Source organism: Mya arenaria, chromosome 5 (assembly GCF_026914265.1).
Source record: "Mya arenaria isolate MELC-2E11 chromosome 5, ASM2691426v1".
Classification (NCBI taxonomy): Eukaryota; Metazoa; Mollusca; class Bivalvia; order Myida; family Myidae; genus Mya; species Mya arenaria.
The window spans coordinates 73,305,673-73,326,290 of NC_069126.1; the positions used below are offsets into that span (position 1 = coordinate 73,305,673).

General features: G+C 34.9%; 1 protein-coding gene across 1 annotated transcript; it reads right to left on the bottom strand.

Moving 5' to 3' along the window:
* Positions 1-721: 721 nt before the first annotated feature.
* On the bottom strand, positions 722-19,177 carry LOC128235942 (carcinoembryonic antigen-related cell adhesion molecule 5-like). The gene is made up of 12 exons (XM_052950730.1): positions 18,871-19,177; positions 17,336-17,602; positions 15,925-16,191; positions 14,453-14,719; positions 12,989-13,255; positions 11,059-11,325; positions 10,004-10,270; positions 8,548-8,814; positions 6,073-6,336; positions 4,638-4,904; positions 927-1,271; positions 722-735 (listed from the first exon to the last, which is right to left on the bottom strand). The coding sequence occupies exons 1-12, from the start codon at positions 19,175-19,177 to the stop codon at positions 722-724; spliced, it is 3,066 nt and encodes a 1,021-aa protein (XP_052806690.1).
* Between the last annotated feature and the right edge of the window lie 1,441 nt (positions 19,178-20,618).

Genomic DNA, 20,618 nt, shown 5'->3' on the forward strand with positions numbered 1-20,618 from the left:
AATATATTATATGCGGTTAGAGTTGCTCTCCATCGATTTATTTATATTTATATCGCAGTACACTCATATGAGGCTTCTCCACCAATTGAAAAAGCGGGAAAAACAGGAGTCAAATACAGTTTTACCATACAATTTCTGAACATTGGAACAAACATTAAATGAAAGTATTGTAATATTAACGCAGAATACCACTTTGTACATCTAACATCAAGTTAAATAGCTTATAAAGTATTATTTGGATTTTAATATTTAGGCAAAAAGCAACAGAAACAAGCTCAGTAGCAAAAAGTTTAAACATAAACCCAGTTTAGTGGCACTGGGCAAACGCCAAATACATAGAACACAAAATCACAGACAAGAAACATAGAAGAACAGCACAAATCTCCACAAACAGCACAGTGCATACATACTATATATAAAAAATAGGTACGTTTATCAAGAATTGTTAGGTACCGCCTTGGAACGGTCAGTTAAAATGTAAATTTACTGTGGGTTTAAACCAATTTATGTGCACAAACCTCACTCTTATCCCAACAATCCTTAATAAAGATAAAACGCAAAAGGTAAACCTTATCAAAGTATGCATTAACTTGAGGAAACTTACGCTGTCCATATCACGTGATATTGAGTTTGAGATTTGTTGGTTTGTAGCTCTGACATTTTTCGGCTAGTATTAAACAAAAGTGGGTCAAGCAAGTAATAATGATAAAGAGCTTACTCCTCACACATTCTCTGCTAAAAGAAGTTATGATAGTATAAGCTTTTGCAAACACATATCCTATCCATATCGTCAGCAATAGGGTTAACGATTCAAGAATATCAAAATATTTGACATTTCAAAACCATTTTTATTATATAGGCCAACTGTCGAATGCTGTAAGAATACTTGTTTAACGTACTTCCATTTAATTTGCCTAGTAACATACCTAAGACATCAATTCGTTGTGAAGCAGTCTGAATGAGTTGTTTGTTGAGGCCAGTAATTTCATTATGAACGTAGCAAGTGTATATTCCTGTATCCTGAAGTTGGAGGGAGGAAATGTTGACAGATATGCTATCCATCACTCCCGGGCTCTCAATGTGACTGTTTAGGACCACCACATCACCCACTCGTTGCACAAAGTCTGTGAAGTTGTACACAGCTGGGACTCCTGATGCCTTGCACAGGAGATCAAGTGGTGTGTTTTCGAGTAATAAATTAGTCGACTGGATTATAGCAACATCAGGTGCATCTACAAAAACAACTGGTGTGAACTTTTGTTCTGTTATACCTATCGGAAGTAGGATTGTTGTGTAACTATAGTTATGTTATTACAATATGGTTGTAATAATAGCATTGTATACGTAAAAGACAAAAGATAAATATCTGTGTACTTGAGTTTAAAAATAGGAAATAGAGGACATTTTGTTTTGTTTGTGCTGAGAGCATGATTAAAGGGAGTAAAAACCAAGCCATAAATCGTCAGTCTGAATATGCTGTCGACGTAAGACTTAATCACTGATAAAATGATTCGATCGATATGAACTCGCGCTTTATGATTTGCAGCGGTGCGGTATCGAAAAAAATATATAGGTATTCCTGTATGAAATCCTGATAACTTTATTAAAAATGGAAGTTTTACAATTTATACACTTATATAAGGCTGAAGATATAAACTTTTATTTGATATAAAATACGCCCATAATAAAAAATGGGAATTCAAACGGCGAGTTAAAAAAGCTGTTAAATGGAAATCGGCAATAATATACCGCCAGTGCAGGTATTAAATAAAGGATTGGTCAAAAATCTTAAAACTTTATCCTTAAAACATAATAAGTGCAATTTATACACCGATTTAAAGGTAGGAACATTATCTTCCATATGCTATAAATAAAATTGTAACAAAACATTATTTATCAATAATTATATAAAGCAAAAAGGTAAAAACATTCAGTGACAATGGACCGATTACAGTGCCGGTGCCGGTTAACAAAAACGGCGAAAATATAAAGAAAAAAACAACAACAACAACATTAAGTTTATGCCGAAATAAAGACTAGCTCAACTCTTTCAAACATCGAAATTTGAACCTAAGAATTATTATTTATTATTTCTTTTTCGAGTTCAATGTATAAGGAAATTGAGAAATGATATATTTCGACTGCATTCAAAGCCGATGGGCGTTATTTACAAATTCAATAGAAAATACTATCACAGATATTGGTTACGATATGACCCTCTTAGCATTAAATATGATATATATGTCATTGCATCATTCCCGTAGCAACCTCCGATGCATATATTGAAAAGAAATGACAAACTTAACGCTACGAATTGAGCAACATTTTTACGTAGAAATTTATTAAAAACCGTGCATTCACATCTATAAGTATGCTAAATCAAAATTATGCGAAGCCTTTGATGAAAATATATACATATACGATTTTAAAACAAATATAATCACCTGTGTGACGCACTTTCTTTTATAATTACCACATTTCAAAACCTAATTGATGACTTACATTTAAATCAATTTTGCTAAATAAGGTACAATACCATCGAGCCATATTTATACCATGACATAAATAAGTTGCTCGTATTTACAGGATAAATATGTTAGGAAACAAACACAATTAACCTTCTAAATGGCAAAATCCGCCATTTTGTCCGAATATCATCGATCCGAATATAAGGACTTGAACATTTGATTCTAAAAAATATGATTATAAAACCGAAAAGAAAAATATGATAAATATGCAGAAAAAAACAAACATTTACGGCTGAAGGATGTCAATTTACTAAAACAATCTATGCTAAATCTGGGACGAAATAATGAAAATTTACACAGTATGTGTTGGATGTTTTCACGATTCGTCACAGGAGGGATGTGCGCAATGCGCATGCGCGAACAACATGTTCGCCTTTATGGCTCGATTATCAGTCACTTTGTTATTGGCCTAGGTGTGTGTAAGAAGACGTTTTTTATGTAACAACTCTGTCGTACTGACAGACTTGGGATTCAGGGTTTTAAAAGACCGAAGGGGCTCTCCACCATACTGGGAAAGAGTAAAAAAAATAGTTTTGCCTTAATACGATTCTTAGGTATTTCCACCTGGTTTACATCATTTTTTACAGGTGATACTCGTTGGGTTCATTTACTGCAAATCTTATGTGACAACACACAGTTTGACTCAGTAATTACTTAACTATGTTTTGTACACCAAAACTTATTGTACTGAAACTTACAATATTTATCTAACCTTTATTTCTTTATAAAAGTGATAAACTTGTAAAATATATAGTGAATAGTAAACAGGAATTAATCAGCTTATCTCATTTGGTTGTCCATTCACAAAACGCTTTTGAAGACAGCCATCTGTCCGACTTGAGGACCTTATTGTAGTATATTTGAACTTGGATTTTCTTGCACATGGTAAATGTTTGTTTGATACTTCAAAAATAGCAGTTGTGTGAAATTATTAAACAACATCAGTACATTATATTCAATCCGAATTTAAAGATTTTTTATGAAATAAATAAACCGTAAAAGGATAAGATCAGACAACTGTTCAGCACTCGCAGGCGGTTCTCGTGTTTTTATTTGTTGTGTCGTAGCGTTGTCTTAACTCAAACGGGAGCCATAATCGACTGTATTATATCTCACGTGTCCTGCTAATATTAAAATCTAAAATACACGACATTAGCCAATCCGTACTGTTACTCACCGGGTGCTATTATTAATGTAACCCTCGCGTGAGTCCCAATATAAACACTTGAATTTTCCAAAAGATCAAGTCGACTAATGCAGAAAATAACTTTTCGGACCATCAACATACTCCCTTGCAAAACAACTGATTGTGAACTGATCAACACGTTGTTATTTGAGGTTTTATCAATTATAAAATGAATGAAATAACTCATTATGTGTGTTTTGAATTTCTTTACTTATGTACCACTAAATTTCTAAAATTAAAAATCATTGTTAAAATGCTCCAGAATCTAAAAATAGACATTTCAATAAACCGGAAACTGTTAATCATAAGACGCTATAATAACGCCGGAAAAATTCAAACACTTCATAGTTGATAATAATGATCTTGTTGGCCCCTTGTTTAATTGCAGACGTAACCAGTGTTCGGTATAATTAAATAAATAAAAGATGCCATGGAGGATGATAGAATATAATTTTATCCCGAGAAAATTAATATCAACTGAGGGGTGACATAACCGTTCTCGGGTTAATATTATATCATTCTCCATGGCATTTTATATTTATAAAATGAGCCATGGATGCTTAGTACAGTATTTAGTCATGATAGCGATTTCCATCTTTATCAACAAACACAAATCTGATAACGTCATGATACCTCCAACATCATATTTGAATACATTGTCTTAAATATCGCTGACTTTTATACTCATATTTCGAATCTGCTTTAAATGTTTAAATGTTAAGTTTTATATGTTAAAACATGCTTGCAATGATACAATGTTAAAATGCATTACTACTCAAAACTTGTGCAATCAGGAGCCCCTCGTTTCGAGTGACATATCGGTATCTACACATCACGTCAATTATATTCATGTATATACATGGTAGGTGAAACACTATCGGCAATAAAAAGCGCCGGCTTATTCTCGCTTTCATTCTACTTACATTTGACTGAGACATTCACTGTTGGTCCATTCTTTGAGCGACCTGATCCAGGGTTCCTTGCCTGACACATATAGGATCCGGCCTCCGCTCTCTCCGCCTGACCAAGGTCAAGTTTGGCTGTAGAGCTGACCGTCACCCCTGATCTGGACCACGTGTACGTACAGGCCGGGTAACAAATGGCAGAGCACGTTATAGCCGGTATAGTGTTTCCCTCGGTCACCGTGTAGGACGTGGTTGATGGGGACAAAGACACTGTGTCTGGACCGTCTGAAATATTTATAAAGTAAACGAGTTTTTTAAAACAATATATTATTACGAAGCGCCTCAGCCCCAATTAAAATAAGTTTTTAAACATTTATTGTTTGATATTTTATGCTTGAAATATATGCATCTTAAAAATGAGCTCCATTCTCTGGAAATATTCAGTTTACATACGTACTCCGAAAGTCAACCGAAATGTCAGCTGAAACAACTAATGATGCAGCTACAGAGTTTGGTGTGCAAAACGACAATCGAGTTACTTCGAATAAGTTACTGTTCATAGTCATATCAAGACAATATAGACGGTTAAGAATCTCTTTATTTCCAAAAGAATGTAAGATACTCACCATTAACTATCATGTTTTGGTCAGAAATTGGTTCAGGGAGAGCGATATTTAATAAGTACATAGATAGCTGGTTTTTCTATCTTTTATACCCTGTATCTGTAGGAGTGCCTTTAACATTTTGAAAGGCTGATTTGAACGAAAAGCCAAATATAAACATGCCTGTTCTTCACTTTCTATGTCATATATTATCTATATTGAAATGTGAATAAAACCCAGCGGAGACATTTAAAAATCATTACATTAATGATACAACATTTTTTGATAATATATCAACACAATAGGCCACTTTCATCAATATATCTATATCTCTCTATCATCGTATTGGACAGGTACATTGATAACCTGCATCAAGTCATAACGTCAGGCAGTGGCCTGTTACAGTAGTTATAAACAAGAAAAATATAAAAAAGATCCCCTTACCTTCTCATTCAAAGGCATGCTTTACCTCATTGATGAAGTGATATCACTGACTTGTATAATGATGACCGGTTTAGTAATCGCTTTTTATTGTTTTTTTAGAATGAATTTTCAATGTCGTATAACACTTATAAAATCGTTACTAGAAGACCAGCGGTAAAATACAAACTTCGGAGCATCCTCAACTAGGCTATTCAATGTTTCTAGTGCTTTTCATTCGTTTACATAAACATAATATTTTCTGTGTTGACTATTTTAAATTAGCACTGATACCTGCAAAGTGAGTGTAGAAACGTTCATTGCAAAATGTAAAATGTACTTATGTAAGGCAGTAAAACCTGAGAACATTTTGCAAGAGCATGCACTACTGTTAAAGTTATTAGAATAAATTAGACATGAAATATTCTCACATCTGATGGTGACTATTACACTTGGTCCACTTCTTGAGATGCCTGAACCTGAGTTCCTTGCCCTACAGACATAGGAACCGGCCTCTCCTCTCTCCGCCTGGCCGAGGTTCAGTGTAGCTGTAGAACTAACCGTCACCCCTGATATTGACCACGTGTATGTACACGGGTAACACGTGGCAGAGCAAGTTATAGCCTTGATAGTGTCTCCCTCTGTCACAGTGTAGGACGTCTGGGTTGGGGAAAAGGACACGTTCTCTGGACCGTCTAGAAAATTGGTTAAAATGGTTATTAAAGATAAATAATTGTGTGTCTGTACAGTGGGGGTAACACATCGTATAAATCGTTATAAATAATTGTATACCCTTAGTCAACGAGTAAGACGTGGCGGGCGGACGGGTCAAAAAAACGTTGTCGGGACCGTCTGGAATATTGGTAGACGTATCTGTATAATAATGTATTCAAACATGTCGGGTTTACATGTTGCCAATATGCAGTTATATTTTCCAGGGTTTTTGCCTCTGTCACCGACTTGGACGTGGTGAACGATGACAGAAACATTGGATATACGCGCATGGTTGGTTACAAATGGACACATTATAAACCACCGAGTTGTCGCTCTCAGCAACAATGCATGACTTTGTTAACGGGAACAGATACGCATCTGGATCCTTAGTAGGATTTATTATGTGAGCTCAATACGTGTGTACTTTTTTAATATTGGTATCGACCTAAAATCTAATTTGCAATCTTGGTTTATATGGCATTAGGACTACTAATATATCAGTAATAAATGAATATAAAACAATGTATTTTGTCAAATTCTAAAATAAGTATTGAACAAATGCTTCTAAGGACGAATGATGCTGGGTTTGCATACGTGTCAGTTTTTGCTGCGTAGCTATCCGTCAATAAGGGACTGTTCAAATCATTTGTGTGTTTGATGTGCATACATTGAAAGTCAGTGTATTGATATGAAAGGGAAAGGTTATTATTTGTAAACATGTAGCTAAAGAACTTCAAATAATATCTCTACATGTAATGCATTTATACAAAGAATATCACAGCATGTATCGTATATAACGTGGGAAATTAAAATTTAAAATGATGTGATGTCAAACGTTATTACACATGCTATACATCAAACAATGTTATTACGCTATTTCATGACGGAGACGTCATCTGTTAAATATAAGTTAATATATGCATTTAAGTGACTTAATTGCAAACATTAAACAAGATCTGCCCGAAGCAATTGCCAAATGCCCCCGACTGGGCCTATTCAGATAGACATAAATAGAGCACAATAGCTGCAAAACATATATATATTGATCGGTCAAGGTGTTTGTGTTTGAGGACATTGGGGCCCTGAAAATCAACCTGTTGACCCCAGAATTAATAGGGGCCATCTGCAGGTTATGCCCAAATTCTCAACAAAATTTGAATATCGTAGGCCAGGCACACTCTCCTAATCAATATGACAATCGTTTGGTATTTAAGGTCATCATGATCGTAACATTTGACCTACTAACCTCAAAATTGATGATGGTCATCTGAGGCGAGGATGAACAGGCATTCTCTAGTTATCAATCGGACAAGCTTTTTTGTTCAAGGTCTCTGCGACTTAGACTTTTGACCTACTGATCACAAAATCAATAGGGTTATCTGTGGGTCATGTCTTAATGTTATATGTCTTTGGCGTTTACCCAGTCATTTTTTGCTACTGAGCTTTTTTTCTGTAGCCTTTTGCATATATATTAAGGAATGTGAGGATCTTAGGTTCAAGCGTACTCTAGTTGCATTGGTCTACCGACCGACTGACGGAGACGTACAGACGGACGGACGAACAGACATAAGCTTTACCGGAACAGTTTGCTCACACACACTGTTGCAAAAAATAATAATGTTTGAATGATAAGTAATCAAGTTGGGCATAATTATCTCGAGTTAATCGAATTAAAAGTTATTATGACCAAAACAGTATCATCAAATATCATCATGATGTGGATAATAAATATTATCTTTTGTACTATGATTTGCTGACGCCAACGCCGCAGATACATTCGACGCAACCGACGCTAAAAGTAATAACTAGTGGTCGCCTGAAGGTGATTTTTTTTATATAAGATGACCTGTAAACTTCTAGCAATAAAGTATGACAGTTAAGAAATACACTGCAGCCAATACAAACTTAAGGAAACGCTCCAAGCAATGAAAATAATTCGAAGAACACACCAACAAACTTTCAACGAAACGGTTTGAGGTCTAACAGAGAAAAAAATGACTGTTTGATTAAATTCGTAAATCTTTAGAAAAGGTGACACCCGTGTCAAACTATATCAACTCCCGTGTCATAATATCACGACTCCTCTACACGAAGTAAACTAAGCCGTTACGCCCGGTGGGTCCTTATTCTTAAGTGTTCAAAATACTTCTATACACTGGCTATTTTCTCGTTCTCACATACATTCAACTTACATCTGACAGTGACGCTCAATGTTGGTCCATTTTTTGAGCGACCTGATAACGGATTCCTTGCCTGACAGACATAGGATCCGGCCTCCCCTCTCGCAGCCTGATGCAGGTTCAGTGTAGCTGTAGAACTGACCGTCACCCCTGATCTGGACCACGTGTACGTACAGGCCGGGTAACAAATGGCAGAGCACGTTATAGCCGGTATAGTGTTTCCCTCGGTCACCGTGTAGGACGTGGTAGGAGGGGACAGAGACACGATGTATGGACTGTCTGAAATATTGAGTATATTTGTTTTTAAACGCTCAATACACAGGGAATTAAGGGTATTTGAAAGCTATATTTGTACCAGCATTGTTAACAAAATAATACAAAAGAGGAAGAAGGTTATACATTTTTAATAAACGGATTCTATTTTAGATGTATGTTCCGCAAGAACATGAGGATATTCATATACTATCCGAAAGGTGCTATGAAAACAAAACAATTGACTATTCTAGGAAAGAAAACAAAATATAATTACATTTGAAATTTTAAAGCCCTTCTTCCTAGTTTTTCAAATAATTTGTCAATCGGCTAAAGACAAAGTATAGACAGATTGCAGAATTTCCGGATATCATTCACCATTAACAAATATTTCCTATGTATCTTAGTGCAAACCAAAAGAGAAAAATAGTATCAGATGGTGATTCATTTTGCTACATATAAAGGATAGATTTATCGCAGACGTTCTGGATTTGATCATCCATCAAACCATATGTTCCTGTGCATTTAAGTGCAAGGCAAAAATAGTAAATGGTGGACATTTCTTTATTTCTGTTTAAGAGCTTGTTATATTTCACAGTTCTGACAACATACGAATACCATTGCAACGAACAGTATAGAGAATCAACACAGTTTATTTGATTCGTAAAATATATATTTTGTATAATGATCGAAAATACTATTATGTAAGGACGCAATGAAACGAAGTAAGAAAACGGTGTATTACTCGATATTACATACATCTCTATAGCGTTGCTGTCTGACTATTATTGGTAGCTGTATTAAAACATTTACTATGTTAAATACGTAAACGTTTAATAAGTTAAGTAAGCGGGTTGTCATCTCAATAGACGAATACAAGTCCGATGACGTCATGATTTTTTAGCATCATATATTAATACGTTTTCTAAAACATCGCTGTTTTTCTTCTTTATTAATCATATTTCGAATCAGACGTTATACGTTTAAGTGATTAGTTGTATATGAAAATAAATGCTTACAATAAAACAATAATCATATGAATCACTACTCTATATGAAACAGGAGCGCCGCCTTTCGGGTGACTTTTTGTTAACAACACATCACGTTACGTCAGATATGGTTAACGAAACTATACATTTACATAAATAGTAGGTAAACACTATCAGCACGATGAAGAGCCAACTTAAGGCTAGCAATTTCTCGCATACATTCTTACCTCTGACAGTGACGCTCACTTCTGATCCATTATTTGAAACACCTGATCCCGTGTTCCTTGCCGTACAAACATAGGATCCGGCCTCCCCTCTCACTGCCTGACCAAGATTGAGTGTTGCCGTAGAACTGACCGTCGATCCTGATCTGGACCACGTGTACGAACAGGATGGGTAGCATGTGGCATAGCATGTTATAGAGGTCAAAGTGTCTCCCTCCGTCACCGTGTAGGACGTGGTAGACGGGGACAAAGACACGATGCCTGGACCGTCTGAAATATTGATATAAGTATTTTCTAATAGCAAAACATTATCTTCATGTCTTTACCTTCATGCCGAACTACTTCGGGTACAAAATATAATCTTTCAATTCACATAGAATTAAGGGTATGCTAAAGGCAGTTTTTACCTTCATTGTTAAACAAAAAACTTGACAAAAAAGTAATTAATATTGTTTTTTTTTTATCAAAAACAATATTTTAAATGTTCTATGAGTCCGTTCCGCATGTACTATCGTAGGAATGAAAACAGAACATGATAAGCCGGATATCCTTTATCAAAATGTAAACAAACATGTCACTCGTATTTATTTTAAACATATGTCTGTTATAAAATTTAAAATCCCTTCTACTTATATCATAAAATGATTTTTCCTTACGCAAATGAGAAAGCATTGATTCATGGAAGAATTTCTGGATTTTATTCTCCTTAAAACAATATTTACTGTGGTATTTAGTGCAAACCAAAAAAGTAATTGGATTAATCTTTATTTTAGTTTAAGATCGTATTTCATTCAGCGGGTGTCATAAATAGGTATTTTGTCCATAGTGCCTAAGCTAAAAGCAATAGCAATATGTCGTTTATTAGGGGGACCAATTTTGTAATCTTTACAAAAGGTGACCCATGGGTCAAACTATATCGACTCCCGTGTCATAAAATCACGACTCCTCTACACGAAGTAAAATTAGCCCTACGGCCGGTGGGTCGTTATTCTTAAGTGTTCAAAATACTTCCATATACTGGCTATTTTCTCGAAAGTTCTCACATAAATTCAACTTACATCTGACAGTGATGCTCAATGTTGGTCCATTTTTTGAGCGACCTGATAACGGATTCCTTGCCTGACAAACATAGGATCCGGCCTCCCCTCTCACAGCCTGATGCAGGTTCAGTGTGGCTGTAGAACTGACCGTCACCCCTGATCTGGACCACGTGTACGTACAGGCCGGGTAACAAATGGCAGAGCACGTTATAGCCGGTATAGTGTTTCCCTCGGTCACCGTGTAGGACGTGGTAGGAGGGGACAGAGACACGTTGTATGGACTGTCTGAAATATTGATAAAAGTATATTTGTTTTTAAACGCTCAATGCACCGAAATTAAGGTTATGCGAAAGCCATATTTGTAACAGCATTGTAAACACACAAAAAATAAAAAGAGGAAGAAGGTTATACTTTTTTAATAAACGGATGCTATTTTAGATGTATGTTCCGCAAGAACATGAGCATATTCAAATATAATACGGACCGTGCTATTAAAACATAACAATTAACAATCCTACGAAAGAAATCAAAATATCATAACATTTGAAGTTTTAAAGCCCTTCTACCTAGTTTATCAAATAATTTGTCAATCGGCAAAATACAAAGGATAGATTGATTGCGGATATTCCGGATTTGATTCACCATTAACACATATTTCCTATGTATTTTAGTGCAAACCAAAAGATAAATAGTAACAAATGGTGAATCATTACACTACATATAAAGGATAGATAGATCGCAGAAGTTCTAAATGTGATCATCTATCAAACCATATGTTCCTGTGCATTTTAGTGCTAGGCAAAAATAGTAAATGGTGGACATTTCTTTATTTCTGTTTAATATATATGCAAAAAGCTACAGAAACATGCTCAGTAGCAAAAAGTTTAAACATAAACCCGGTTTAGTGGCAATGGGCAAACGCCAAAGACATAGAACACAAAATCACAAACAAGAAACATAGTACAGCACAAAACTCTACAAACAGCACATTGCATAAATACTATATATATATATATATATATATATATATATATATATATATATATAAATAATTGGTATGTTTATCAAGAATTGTTAGGTACCGCCTTGGAACGGTCAGTAAAATGAAAATTTACTGGGGGTTTAAACCAGTTTATGTGCACAAACCTCACTCTTATCCCAACAATTCATTATAAAGATAAAACGCAAAAGGTAAATCTTATCAAAGTATGCATTACCTTGAGGAAACTTATCAATAAAACAAATAATAATAAAAAACGAAAAGGAAAACCCCAAGTACTTCAATGATTAGAGATCCCAACTCTATCTGCAGATCGTGTTATATTTCACAGTTCTGACAACATACGAATACCATTGCAACGAACAGTTTAGAGAATTAACACAGTTTGATTTGATTCGTAAAATATTAATTTTGTATAATGATCGAAAATACTATTATGTAAGGACGCAATGAAACGAAGTAAGAAGACGGTGTATTACTCGATATTCCATTCATCTCTATAACGTTGCTGTCTGACTATTATTGATAGCTGTATTAAAACATTTACTATGTTAAATACGTAAACGTTTAATAAGTCAAGTAAGCGGGTTGTCATATCTATCGACGAACACAAGTCCGATGACGTCATGATTTTTTAGCATCATATTAGAATACGTTTTCTAAAACATCGCTGTCTTATTTTTTTAATCATATTTCGAATAAATCGTTATACGTTTAAATGATTAGTTGTATATGAAAGTAAATGCTTACAATAAAACAATGATCATATGAATCACTACTCTATACGAAACAGGAGCGCCGCCTTTCAGGTGACGTTTCGTTAACAACACATCACGTTACGTCAGATATGGTAAACGACACTGTATATGTACATAAATGGTAGGTAAAACACTATCAGCCCGATGAAGCGCATACTTATTGCGAGCAATTTCTCGCATACATTCTTACCTCTGACAGTGACGCTCACTTCTGGTCCATTATTTGAGACACCTGATCCCGTGTTCCTTGCCGTACAAACATAGGATCCGGCCTCCCCTCTCACTGCCTGACCAAGGTTTAGTGTTGCCGTAGAACTGACCGTCGATCCTGATCTGGACCACGTGTACGAACAGGACGGATTACAAGTGGCAAAGCATGTTATAGAGGTCAAAGTGTCTCCCTCCGTCACCGTGTAGGACGTGGTAGACGGGGACAAAGACACGATGCCTGGACCGTCTGAAGTATTGATAGAAGTAATTTCTAATAGCAAAACGTTACCTTCATGTCTTTACCTTCATGCCGAACTACATCGTAGACAAAATAAAATCTTTCAATTCACATAGAAATAAGACTATGCTAAAGGCTGTGTTTACCTTCATTGTAAAACAAAAACTTGACAAAGAAGTAATAAATGTTGATTTTTTTTATTCAAAACAATATCTTAAATGTTCTATGAGTCCGTTCCATATGTACTATCGTAGGAATGAAAACAGAAGATCAAAAGCAGGATATCCTTCATCAAAATTTAAATCGTAATTATTTTGAACAAATGTCTGTTATAAAATTTTAAATCCCTTCCACTTATATCAGCAAATGATTTATCCTTACGCAAAGGAGAAAGCATTGATTCTTTGCAGAATTTCTGGATTTGATTCTCCATAAAATAATATTTACTTGTGAATTTTAGTGCAAACCAAAATAGTAATTGGATTCTTCTTTATTTTAGTATAAGATCGTATTCCATTCAACGAGTGTTATAGAAAGTCATTTTGTCAATAGTCACTAAACTAAAAGCAAAAGCAATATGTCGTTTATAAGGGGGACCAATTTTGTATAATATCTCATGCAATAATGAATACTAAACTCAAGCATTTACCAATGACAGCAATTAAATATACTGTGACCAATGATTGACTAAACCATGATATTAGGTTTTCCATGTCAGACGATATAAAAAGGATAAAGAAAACGATGTGTTTCTCTGTAATCCACATACCTAAATAGCATCGCAATCTGAATATAAGTTGTAAAAGTTTATCATACACTATGTTAAATATGTGAAATATTTAAATGTTAATACTGCTAGCCAGTTTTCACCTCTATCGACGACAACTTTTAGCACCATATTTTATACATGATCTGGAATTTTGCTGTCGTTTAAAATCGTATTTTCAATCCACTTCTTAACGAGAAATGGTTAGTTTTATGTAAATAAATGCTTGCAATAAAACAAATGTTGCTATTAATAAAAACAAATAAAAGGTTGCAAAAAAAGGAGCACGGCGTTTTGAGTTACGTTTTGGTGTGTGAAGATCATGTTTCGTCAGTAATGCTGAACTAGACTATTCATGTGCAGACATAATAGGTTAAACACTATCAACACTGAAAAGCATCGGCCTATTTCTCGCAAGTTCTCGCTTACATTCGACTTACATCTGACAGTGACGCTCACTGTTGGTCCATTCTTTGAGACACCTGATCCCGTATTTCTTGCCTTACAGACATAGGATCCGGCATCCCCCCTGTCCGCCTGACCGAGGCTCAGTGTGGCCGTAGAGCTGACCGTCGATCCTGATCTTGACCACGTGTACGTACAGGACGGGTTACAAGTGGCATAGCATCTTATAGTACTCAAAGTGTGTCCCTCCGTCACTGTGTAGGACGTGGTAGACGGGGACAGATACATGTTTTCTGGACCATCTAAAATATTTAAAAAGTGATTTTTAAATAGCAATACTTGTTTATATCATTATGCCTGAATACATCGTATAAAGAATAAAATCGCTTATTGGCGGTGAATTAAGGGTACGCCATAGTCAATCTAATTTGTCAAATGAGAAAGTGGATAATATATTTTAGATAAGCGCATACTTTGTCAAGCGTCATTTCACAAGTAGTTGAGCATATTTCTAAAACATCACAACCATGTTATCAAAACGACATAAACAATAAACTATCCCAGGTAACTGAACAAGATATACGTATAAACAGATATGTTGATCACAATTATTTTAAAACAAAGGCATGTTTGAAATCTAAAAGCCCTTCATTCTAGAGTATCAAATCGTTTATCAATACGAAAATTGGAAACAAATATATTTTCTTGCAGAATTTCTCGATTTGATTCTCAATAAAACCATATTGCCCTGTGCATTTGAGTGCAAATGAGAAATAAGATATTGAGGACATATTCTGATGCTAAATACTTCCAATCAATTACGAATGAAAACAATTAAATGCACTGTAACCAATGCAAGCTGAATGGTAAGTTCCAAAACATAGAAACAATTCTGACAATACACTACCAACCTGCAACAAACAGTTCTGAGGACAAACATAGAAAAACAATGACAGATTGATCAAACTAGTAAAATATAGAAATGTTTGTAATGATCATATGGACTTTAATATAAGGTGTTCGTTGTCGGACGATAAAAAGACAAATAAAAACGGAGTATTACTCTAAATTCCATACATCGCTTCAGCTTTGCACACCTGCTAGTAGATGTATAGTAATAAATCATTAATTATGTTAAATGTGTAAACTTCAATGTTCGTCGTGCAAGCGAATTTGCATCTGAATTGAATAAAACACAAATCCGATGACGCCATGAAACCTTCAGCAACATATTTTTATACATTGTCTGAAATATCGTTATCCTTTAAACTCATATTATCAATCTTCTTTAAATGATTAAGTAATTAGTTATATACAACTGTATATAAGTAAACGCTTGAATTAAAACAATGTAAATATAAATCAAAACTCAATAAAAAGTAAAATAAAGAAGAGCACCGCATTTCGGTGACGTTTAGGTGTTTACAGATCACGTTACATGATGAAAACTATCAGCACTGAGAAGCATCGGCCAAATTCTCGAAATTCTCGCTTACATTTAACTTACATCTGACATTGACGCTCACTGTTGGTCCATTCTTTGAGACACCTGATCCCGTATTTCTTGCCTTACAGACATAGGATCCGGCTTCCCCCCTGTCCGCCTGACCGAGGCTCAGTGTAGCCGTAGAACTGACCGTCGATCCTGATCTGGACCACGTGTACGTACAGGATGGGTTACAAGTGGCATAGCATCTTATAGTACTCAAAGTGTGTCCCTCCGTCACTGTGTAGGACGTGGTAGACGGGGACAGATACATGTTTTCTGGACCATCTAAAATATTGAAAATGTGATTTTTAAATAGCAATACTTGTTTATATCAAAATGCGCGGTGAATTAAGGGTACGCAATAGTCAACCTAGTTTGTCAAATGAGAAAAAAACTTAAACCTTTCAGATAAGCGCATACATTTTCAAGCGTCATTTCACAAGTGGTTGAGCATATTTCTAAAACATCACAACCATGTTATGAAAACGATATAAACAATAAATCATCCTATTTACGAAAACAAGATATCCTCGTAAACAAATATGTTGATCACATTTATTATAAAACAAAGGCATGTATGGAATCTAAAAGCCCTTCATTCTAGAGTATCAAATAGTTTATCAATACGAACAACAAAAACAAATAGATTTATTGCAGAATTCCATAAAACCATATTACCCTGTGCATTTTAGTGCAAATGAAAAATAAGATATAGAGGACATATACTGATGCTATATACTTCCAATCGATTTCAAATAAAAAAAACAAATAAATGCAATTGAACCAAAGCAAGCTGAATGCGAAGATCTCAAACATGGAAACAATTCTGAAAATACACTAGAAAACCTGCAACAAACAAATTTGAGGACCAACAGTAAAATTGAAAATGTTTATAATGATCGTAGAAACTATGATATAAGGTATTCGTTTTCGGACTATAAAAAAGACGAAGGAAAATGGAGAACTAGCCTTTAATCAATGTCGCCTCAGCGTTGCACACCTGTTATTTACTGTATAGTAGTAAATCATTTATTATGTTATATGTGTGAATGTTAATGTTCGTACTGCAAGCGAGTTTGCATCTTAATTGACGAACACAAATCCGTCAACGTCACGAAAACTTTATCGATAGATGAAATATCGTTGTCCTTTAAAGACATACTATTAATCTTCTTTAAATGATTAAGTAATTTATTATTTACAACTGTACATAAGTAAATGCTTGGATTAAAACACTGTTAATATTAATCAATACTCAATAATTATAAAAACCGGAGCAACGCGTTTCGGGTGACGTTTCGGTGTTTACAAAACACGTTTCATCACTTATGTTGAACGGGACTATTTATGTGCTGACATGATAGGTTAAACACCAGCACTGAAAAGCACCGGCCAATTCCTCACAAGTTCTCGCTTACATTCAACTTACATCTGACACTCACGCTCACTGCTGATCCATTCTTTGATCGACCTAATGCCATGTTTCTTGCTTGACAAGTATAGGACCCGGCGTCCCCTCTCACAGCCTGACCAAGGTTCAGTGTGGCCGTATAGCTGACCGTCGATCCTGATCTGGACCAGGTGTACGTACAGGTTGGGTTGCAATAGGCATAGCACGTTATAGCACTCAAAGTGTGTCCCTCCGTCACCGTGTAGGATATGGTAGATGGGGACCGAAACACCGAGTCTGGACCATCTTAAATATTGATTAACGTGATTTTTGAATGGTAAAACAGGTTTATACCCTAATGCCGGAATGCAACGTATAAATATTACAACCGTTTAATGAACAGGGATAAAGGGTACGCCATAGTCATGGTTTTACCTGCATTGTTAACCTAATTTGTCAAATGAGAAAGTGGATATTATATTTTAGATAAGCGTATATTTTGCAAGCGTCCGTTACACATTTAAGTATTTGAGCTTATTTCTTAACATCCGAACCATGTTATTGAAACAATAAATTATCAAAGATCAGAAAACAAGATATACGTTTAAACAAATTTATGTATCACAATTATTTTAAAACAAAGGCATGTTTTAAATGTAAAAGCCTTATCAAATGGTTTATCAATACGCTACATACAAGGCATAGATTGCTCACAGCATTTCTGGATTTGATTCCCCATAAAACCTTTTTTTTCCTGCGCATTTTAGTGCAAATTGAAAAAAGAAATGGAGGATATATCTTTATTTCAAAGTAAGATCGTATTCTATTTCACGAGTGTCATATAAAACATATTTTCACGAATCACGAAGTCAAGGACAATATCTATATGTCGTTTATGGGAGTAACATATTTGATATAATATGTCCTACAATGATGATCCTTAATTCAAGAAAAAATAACGAATGACAACAATTAAATACACTGGAACCAATGCAAGCTTAAGGAGAAGCTTTAAGCAATGGTAACAGTTCTGACAACTCATCAATTCAACTGCATCGAACAATTGACGGGATGAACACTGTTTGATTTAATTTGTATAATAATTGTAATTGATAATGAACGATGATTCTATAATGACAGGACGAAATAAAACGAAGATGGTGTGTTACTCTCTATTCCATATATCGCTTATAAAGTCATGTTAACGGTTGTTGTTGTTTTTTTGTTTTTTCGATGAACACTAATCCGATGTCGTCATGGAACTTTTAGCAACATAATTATCTAATACCCCTTTTTAAAACATCGCTGTCTCATTTCTTTATTTATCATGTATCGAATCTGATTTTTAATGTTTTAATGATTAGTTTTATAAGTCAATAAGTGCTTGCATTTAAACATTGATCATACTAATCACAACTTAACGCGAAACAGTAGCGCCGCCTTTCGGGGGACGTTCCGTTAACACATCACGTTACGTCAGATATGGTTAACATAACATGTACATAAATGACAGGTAAAACACAATCAGTCCGAAGGAGCGAATACTTATTGCAATTTCTCTTATACATTCTTACATCTGACAGTGACGCTCACTCCTGGTCCATTTTTTGAGACACCTGATCCCGTGTTCCTTGCCTTACAGACATAGGATCCGGCCTCCCCCCTGTCCGCCTGACCGAGGCTCAGTGTGGCCGTATAGCTGACCGTCGATCCTGATCTGGACCACGTGTACGAACAGGATGGGTTGCAATAGGCATAGCATGTTATAGCCGTCAAAGTGTCTCCCTCCGTTACCGTGTAGGACGTTGTTGACGGGGACAGGTACACGCTGGCTGGACCATCATAAATGTTGAAAGAAGGTATTTTTAAATAGCAAAACATGTTTATACCATCATTATGGGTAACATCGTATACAGAAAAGAAAAAGCTTATATTCATTGCAGAAATTCTGGATTTGATTCATCGTAAAAAAATTGTATTGTGTATTTTAGTGCATACCTAAAAGAATATAGAGGACGTTTCGATATTTTAGTGTATGTTCGTATTCTATTCCACGAGTGCCAAAAGCATTAATTATCTATGTCGCTTCTTCAGACGATTTATTTCATATGATTGGCCATGCAATGATTATAAATAAATTCAAACAATAAAGAATGACAACAAATTAATATATGAAGCCATTGCAAGTTTAAGAAACGGCTTAAGCAACTGCAAAACATATTTGTGGACCAACAACGTTTGATGAAATTCGTAAAATAAAGATTTGTTTTATAATGATCAAAGAAACTAAAATTTAAGGTTTCCATTGTTAGACAATATCAAAAGAAAAACAAACAAACGGTGTTTTACTCTGATATACACATATCGCTATAGCGTCTTAAACTGACTATAAGTTGACGAAGTATTAAATCATTCACTTTTAAAAATATGCAAATGTCAACGTTAATACTGCTAGCAAGTTTTTATCCCTTTCGACGACCACACGTAATAGTTTTATGCATTAACGAATGCAACAATTGAATGCACTGGTACAATTGCAAGCTTAATGAGAAGCTCCAGGCCAAAAATTCTAAAAACACAACAACACAACTGCAATAGAGATTTTTGAGGACCAATACAGTATAGAAAAACGATGACTGGTTGATCAAAATCGTAAAAAAATAGAAATGTTCATAATGATCGTAGGAACTTACATTTAAGGTATTCGTTGTCGGACAATTTAAAAAGACGAATGGAAACGGTATGTTACTCTGTAATCTACTACACCGTTGCACAATTAATATATCCTGTTAACATATTAAATCAATAATTATACAATTACGATGACGTCTTGAAACCTTAAGCGACATATTTTAAGATATTGTCTGAGCTACTGTTGTCTTTAATTTCCTATTTCGAATCTTCTTTAAATGATGAAATAAATAGAAATAGTAAATAAATGCTTGTTATAAAACAGTGTTAATGTTTATAACTAATCAATACTTGTGCAAATAAGTCCCGCGTTTATGCTGAACTAGACTATTCATTCACAATTTATGAAAGGTAAAACATGCACTATTTATGATAGGTAAAACATGACAGTAGTGAAAAGAGAAAGCTTATATCTCTTAGTTCTGACATTCATTTAACTAACATCTAGAAACTTCGTGCAACTGCCTATTTCTTCCACAAATTAGATACAATGATACCTATGCAAGCTTAAGAAGAAACTCAAAGCAATGAAACCATTCCGACAATACACCAATAAATATGCAATGAACAGTTTTTAGGACCAAAACTTTAAACTGGTAAAAACATACTTCATATTGAATACGTTATTCAA

Coding starts and splice junctions, on each gene's coding strand:
- LOC128235942 (XM_052950730.1), bottom strand. CDS start 19,177: ATGTTTTGCTATTTAAAAATACCTTCTTTCAACATTTATGATGGTCCA. Junction 10,271..11,058: donor ATTGAGCATCACTGTCAGAT/GTAAGTTGAATT, acceptor TCAATATTTCAG/ACGGTCCAGGCATCGTGTCT. Junction 6,337..8,547: donor ATTGAGCGTCACTGTCAGAT/GTAAGTTGAATG, acceptor CCAATTTTCTAG/ACGGTCCAGAGAACGTGTCC.